Here is a 7475-nt window from a genome sequence, read left to right on the forward strand (position 1 = left end):
TGGAACTAAGGATCACTCCCTTTTAAAATACCCATTAACACCTTTCTTTTGATACCCGCATTGTACAAACAAATTCTAGGGTCACCCCTGGTCCACTTTTATGGATATATCTCGAAACGGCGTCCACCTATGGAACTAAGGATTACTCCCTTTTAAAATACTCATTAACACCTATCATTTTATACCCATATCGTACAAATAAATTCTAGAGTCAACCCTGATGCACCTTTATGGCGATGTCCCTAAATGGCGTCCACCTATAGAACTATGGCCCACTCCCTCATAAAATACTCTTTAATGCCTTTCATTTGATACACATGTCATACAAACACATTCCAGGGTTACCCTCGGTTCATTTTCCTACGTGGTTATTTTCCCTTATGTTGTCACCATAGCTCTCAACTGAGTATGTAATGTTCGGTTACACCCGAAGTTAACCTTCCTTACTTGTTTTTACATGGTTTCAACTGGCGAATTGAAGATAGCAATGTCCCAAGCTGCAGAAATTGTCCCTGTTGCATTACCCTTTTTAAAGTCCTGAACTAGATACAAAATTCCACTTTAGATTTAATTCGTATATTTGTACAGTTTTCAACTAGTTTGTGCAATTTAGACTCAATTCTTTTGTTGGTATTATTTCGTTGGTTCCAAATCGGGCCGAAATTGTTTATGTTGCTTCAAGTACGATTTTATTTCCTCTTTCGATTGTTCCGAACCAGTGGAAAGTCATAGTCGAAGACTCTTCAAGCTAGAAAAAGTTTTTTATTGATAGTCTATTTATTAAATAAATGTTAAATATGAAAAATAAGTACCCAAACTGTCGATTTTAGAGCTAAGGAAGACCTAGTTACTAGAAGTAGTACTTGTTTGGTACTTTAGGTCTAGTTCTGAACCAGAAATTTGTATCACTAGTTAATGACTTCCTTTCAGAGTAAGCGAATGTTTCAAAACCACCTACTGAACAAATTTTGAACGCGTTGAAAAAAGTCTGATATTAGGAACAATTACCATTTCGTAGGACATCACAATGTTAAAAGTCTCAGTTGAAAGCGAGGGGACGGAATAAGAACTCGTACCATCTCTTTAAGCTTTCCATCGCCAATATATAATATCGATATTTTATGTACTCATAATTTTATAAAATTAGAATATGTGTATATATGTATACTTATATACGTTTTTAATATAAGAGAATTTATTGTATTTAGTGAGCTTTTTTCACTCACAAACATTTACAACTTTTTTCTATTGTTCAATGAGTCATCCTAAAAAAAGCGATTTTTTTATTCTCTCAACGTATGTGCATATATAAAACCTTTAAAATTAAATAAATCTTGTATTTTTGTTATTTTCTTTGTTCGAATTATCGCATTTTATTATTTCTGCATTGCATCATAACGAACATTTTATTAACTAAAAAAAATGTAATATCACAGATTTTAATAAGCGGCATGTGATTTGTGGCTCTTTTCTGCTACATAGCTAGTGGCAGCAGCAGCTGAAGGATAACTTGCCTTAGCTGGGGCACTGTATGAGTTCGATGGGGCTTTGTATGCCTGAGCTGGGGCTTTGTATTCTACGTGAGCTGGAGCTTTGTATACCGGGGCACTGTAAGAGACGGGAGCCTTGTATTCTACAACGGGGGCTTTGTATTCCACGACAGGGGCTTTGTATTCCACGGCAGGGGCTTTGTATGCAACTGGAGCCTTGTATTCAACAGTTTTGTATGCTTTATTATCAGCAGCAACAGCATAGGCCAATTTTCCGTGAGAAGGAACAGCATAATGATGAGGTGCATATGATAAACCTGAGAGATCAATTAGGGGACCGCCAGGAGATGGCAATGCCAATGCCAGCTTTGCAGCTTGTTCTGGGCTAATGTGGCCACCAGCGGCAGCTAACAAAGCATTAATGTCATACGACGAACCGGCACCATATCCACCATGTGAACCACCATAAGAACCGTAATAACCGCCGTGAGCACCGCTGGGTGCAATTGTGAGAACGGAAACAGCTGGTTGAAGTTGATATGCTTTTCCACCAATCACGGGACCACTATGATATCCAATATTACCGGAATAAGCGTGGTTGCCGCTAGCAACGGCTACAAAAGCTGCGAAGGCACACTACAACAGGACAAGAGTGAAAAAATTATTAGTCAAAAAAATGCTACGCAAATAAGAATAGGAGTATTTGAGTTTTACGCTGATGACACTTACAAGGAAGGCGTTCATTTTGCGTAAATCTATTGTTTGATGTTTAGAGTTAGTAGATTTTGTGAATGCGTTCAAACAATTTTGTGTAATGTTTTTATAGGCAAAACAAGGCACTCAACACCTCTGGACATTACGTGACAAAACGATTTTGTGCCATACGGCGGGGGTGGGCGCGGTTTCCTATTTGTCATACTTACGCTGAAAGCGCAAATATTTGGTTTTGCATATTTTTAATACATACATTATGTTTTTAGGTAATTTTTGTAAGTTTTTTTTTCGTTTATAAGGCATTTTGACTATTTTTTTTTTTACTGTGCTTATGTAGCCACAGTGCATTATGTGCACTAGAAAATATTTAGAATGTTTGTTATTGCTTTAAATTGTTGCGAAATGTGAAGCCATTCAAATGTTATTATGAATGTAACAACTCCCAGATTAAACGCCTACATAACTGTACAACATATATATGCACATATTTACATACGACCAGGATAATACTTCTTTAATTAAATTTTAAGAAATTTACTATTAAAAGAAAGAAATACGCTGGAAAAACTTTTTAAATCTTGAGTTTCTCAGGGTTTGAGAGTTTTGTTTTTTTTGGTAAACTTTGGTTCATCTGTAGTACAAAACAACAATCCAAATAACTTTATGAAAATGACTGCCTGAGATTATTTAATTTCGAAAAAAAAAATTGTGCTATTCTTAGATGCAAAGTTTTATTCAAGCTTCGGCTCATTAAAGCGTAACTGAACGCTGGACAGTGGGGCAAAAACATTAATATCGAGAAAAAATGTATTGCCACATTCTTGATTATATAATTGTCGATATCGATAGTACTGTATTTTAAAACAACTATACTATATACTATGAAAAATTTAATAAAAATAAATAAATGTAGGTAAGAAAATCCAAGCGCGGATAATATGGAACGTAATATACTCAGCCGTATATCTCGGCAAAACATTTGACGATTAGCTATGAATGCATAATCTATAACTTTGCTCAAGCATCCCGTACTTTTCGTAATATAACGCCTGTACAAGTACCTTCATAAGTATCTAGAAGGTGAGCACAGTATAGACTACTCTTGTCATGCTTGGTAATGTTTTATTTATTTCATCAACAAATTGATCAAATCTTACAGACTAAATAGATATGTTCATTTATGAGTATGTTTTTTAGCTGGCTTGAGTTCCGGCGATGATAAATTTAAACGCAAGTTTATTTTATTTACTTCTTCTTTTTTTATGATAAACTCCACGTCAAGCAATGAAGACGTGATAACTATTTCCTCTGAAGACGATTACCGTGTGTAATCGAAATATATTGGGAAGAAAATAAATAAAACTTGCGTTTTAATTTATCATCGCCGGACATCGAGCCTGCTAAAATACATATTTACAAAGTAAAAGGTCGCCAAATAACCACTTATATGTTCATTTATGTTTAAAGTGTACATTCAGTTTACCAAATTAGCAGATTAAATTTTCAGGCACTAAAAAATTCGAATTATATTAAATGTCGGGATGGACGGGATTCCGAGCCACATAGTAAATGTTTCTTGATATGTACGAAATGATAAGTTTTTATCTCTTTCTCACAGTTGCAAACTCTCAACATGCATGTAAAAGCATGCGTTATAAGTTTTAATTTAAGTTTCAGCTTTATAATCGTTACAGCATATATTGTTAAAAATTTCGTCGGAATTCGAGCAACACTGAATTAATTAATTGATTAGTTATGTTATCAGAATGGACGAGACTACCAGCAGCAGTTGTACAATTATCACACAAAACTGGGGGCTACACTGCGTCAGATTATTATTTTTAATTATTTTAGGCATCAAGTATGAGTGCTTTTTTTTTTTTTTTGATATCCTGACATAAACTGCGGAAAGGTTCGTGCATTTCAAACTTTGATCTAAATTTGATTAAGAAAAGGGATTGAAAATATCTATATGGCCTAAAGGAGATAATTTTATTTTAAGATTTTCACCATTTAGTGATTCTGCGTTCAAGTATGAAAATGCTCGATTTTCAGAATACATATAAAATCAAAGTATTCCGTACATTTTTCAAGACTCACTTACCGACAACTGATTTGACGAACCGCATCCGAATCTGAGATTCGGATTGCCTGTACATACCCAAAATTTTTAAATTTAGGTAATTTAACAGTTCAAGCAGCGTACCGAAAACTAGGCCAATATTTTTAGTGAATTATCCAAATATGCATTTTCATTTTATCACTTCATAGGACGAGATTTTTCCCACAGGCAAGAAGGTATCGGAACAACACTAGCATATCATAAACTCAAACTTGTTGCGAGAGTAAGACAAAGGAGGTAGGCTATAAGGAGCTTTGCCTGTTTTTTTTCGCAAATTGCATTGCTTTTTTTTTTGAAGATGTTCCTTAATTATTACATTTTTTATGGCATTCATGAACACGACCAGGGATTGAACAATATCCAGTAATTATGAATAGATTTTTCCATGTCAACCCATCTAACTGGAAGAAGCGCTTGAAGGCAACAGCGTTAAAGTTCCTCCCTTGACTCGGGGACCCCTTTTCCGAGAGAAAAGAACATAAAACATTTATATGATGGAAAATCTCCATGGTCATCGGTCATTTTGGAAAATTGTATAAATTAAACCCATTCACAGGGAGACTAATGGTATTTCCAAGAGACAAAAGTGTTCAATTCGAACTACGCTAGCCAGATTTATTCCATGATTCTTGATGAATATTTCTATGGTGATGTTTATAATATTTAAAAAAAGTTGATCCTATTATTAGCTGTTGTAATAATTGGGAAAAATTAATGTAGTTCTCGAAAGTACGTAATTTGTTTAAGAGCAGTCAAAGTATTAACTTAAGTAAGTATATGATAAGTTTTACCTTTTTACCACTGAAAAGTGTGCAAAAATGTGTACCAGGTTGATTCATATAAAAATACACTATTTCTATACAGAAACAAATCATAACATATCAACAAATCTGGACAAGTTACAAATTTGGTGTCTCAGAGAAGCTTAACACTTCATACTAATAATTCAGCTCTCCATGATTAGACCTTTCATGATTTTTTTACCTGAAAATGCCTAGTAAATATGTACCTTCCACCTTTCAGGAAAATACCATTGTTATAAAGTGTTCACAAAACATTACGGAAATTCGTTTAAATTAGCAACATTCGATAGCAGCTCTCGAAAATTACTAACACAAACATAAGGGTGAATTTGTGTCCACCTAAAATCTTCCGCCATCCCACCGTTCGAAGTTTTACAATAACTTTTTTAAATATTTCTTGAAAACAAGAGATGATGGCAAGTTTTCAGTCATTTTAGTTAGAAACTATTTACTAAACTGATTTCAATTGGTTCAGTTAGCAAAGTTATTAATAGAGATGGGAAAGGGGTAAATACCCAAATGGTAAATACCCAGTAAATTAGTTATATATGGCAAAAATGGGCAAATACCCAAATATTTACCCAAAAGAAGGGTAAAATCTTTTGGAAAATATGGGAAACAAACACACAAATTCAATCCAAAATGTAACCGATTTGTAATGTATTGGTGAGTAGTTATCCATTGCGCTATCAATGGAATTCGTTTTAATCTGTAATCAAGCGCTTTTAATAAATATTTACCCGATTAAGCAAACCGTTACCCAAATTTTAGTTAACCCAGGAAAAATTTGAGACTAAATAAGAGTGCGACATGAGCCTTAAAGGCTTTTACACAGTTCATATTATACTATACTGAAACTCTTTCCGGCGTCATTATTAACTCTAATAAACTCTGATTATATGACACCTATTTGGCCTATTTATTAGTCATCGTCAGTGCTTATTGGGGCATATATAATTCGACACACCAGGACAGAGCGTGGCAGCTTTGCGGTCACATTAAAAATGTCGAGAAGCGTCCATGAGAATAAAAACGTCGATGCCTATACAAAAAACGAATAGCAAATGAAAAATTTTCGTAACAAAGTATAAATATTTCTTCCAAACTCGCTTTGACGAACATAAAATATGTCAAAAATTATAATTTTTGCATGCTAGGTTAGGAGCTTTTAGGCCGTTTAATAAAGGCCAAAAATTAAATTTTCTTTTACCCTCCTACGCCTTTCGACGCTTTTCTGATTCCTACATTTGCTCACTTATTTTGGACTTGTTTCGGATTCTTAAATTTTGAGCGCCATGAGCATGTTTTAGGGGTGGCTCTGTTTGCATAAATATGTGTACCCTATAAACATACTCGAAGCGCTTACAGTTCTGGAGTTCAATATGGGTCCGAAATATGTGAAAAATATCAGCCTCAAAAACACCTAAGAATTTTTTATGACTCCAATTTGATGAAATTATGAACAAACGCAAAATATTAAAATTAGTAAACTAGGCAGCTCCGGAATAAAAACTCAGAAATTTTTCTGCGACAATTTATTCTAAATAAAAATGTAATTCAACTAATATTAATTTCATTTCTATCATGTCCTCATGAGGGATTTATTACAGCAATTTTCTCCCCTATGTTTTCCGCTTCGGATATGTGCCAAAAATTCTTCCCAAAAACCCTGAAGTAGCGTCATAAAAGAGCTTAAAATTAGCATTATATGAGGCCAATAAGGCTCATATATGATATCATGAGGAGGCCTGTACACGACTTATGTTAGAGGCAAAATATGAGCGTGATAGAATTCATATAGCATTCACTTGAGACTCCTAAATGAGTTCATAATGAGTGCAAACGATTCAAAATTTGTACCTACTCCTTTCAGACTAGTTGTTGACTCCGAGTGTTTGTTTCTCTTCCAATTTTCGTCGTGCTCCTTTTTAATTTTTCCTGCAAATTGGCGGGACGGGACCTACTTGTTTTATGCCGACTCCGAAGGGAAGGGCAAAGCAGATGAGTTTCCACTGAGAGCTTTTCATGGCAGAAATACACTCGGAGTGCTTGCCAAACTCTGCCAAAGGGCGACCCCGCTTAAAAAAATTGTATCCTAATTTAAAAACCTTATTTCTAAAATTTGTACGTTGCTTTGCCCGGGGCGTGAATCCAGGATCTTCTGTGTGGTAGGCGGAGCACGCTATCATCACACCACGGTGGCCGCCAAATTAAAATCAATACGAATTTTTTTTAATTTCAAATGACGTATAAATTTAATTGCTGAATTGTAATTCCAAGCAGCCTCGATTCAAATAATTTGTAAATATCCAAAAAAAGATTCAAAAAAGGAATATTCCAGGTGGT

At 34.7% G+C, this 7475-nt stretch overlaps 1 protein-coding gene across 1 annotated transcript; it reads right to left on the bottom strand.

The window, feature by feature from the left end:
- Positions 1 to 1334: 1334 nt before the first annotated feature.
- Positions 1335 to 2379, bottom strand: Cp18 (Chorion protein 18). The gene is made up of 2 exons (XM_067790438.1): positions 2220 to 2379; positions 1335 to 2126 (listed from the first exon to the last, which is right to left on the bottom strand). Exons 1-2 carry the CDS (start codon positions 2232 to 2234, stop codon positions 1440 to 1442), a joined length of 702 nt encoding a protein of 233 aa, XP_067646539.1. The 5' UTR covers positions 2235 to 2379; the 3' UTR covers positions 1335 to 1439.
- Positions 2380 to 7475: the final 5096 nt, after the last annotated feature.

This window comes from Eurosta solidaginis, chromosome 5 (genome assembly GCF_040869045.1).
Source record: "Eurosta solidaginis isolate ZX-2024a chromosome 5, ASM4086904v1, whole genome shotgun sequence".
Classification (NCBI taxonomy): domain Eukaryota; kingdom Metazoa; phylum Arthropoda; class Insecta; order Diptera; family Tephritidae; genus Eurosta; species Eurosta solidaginis.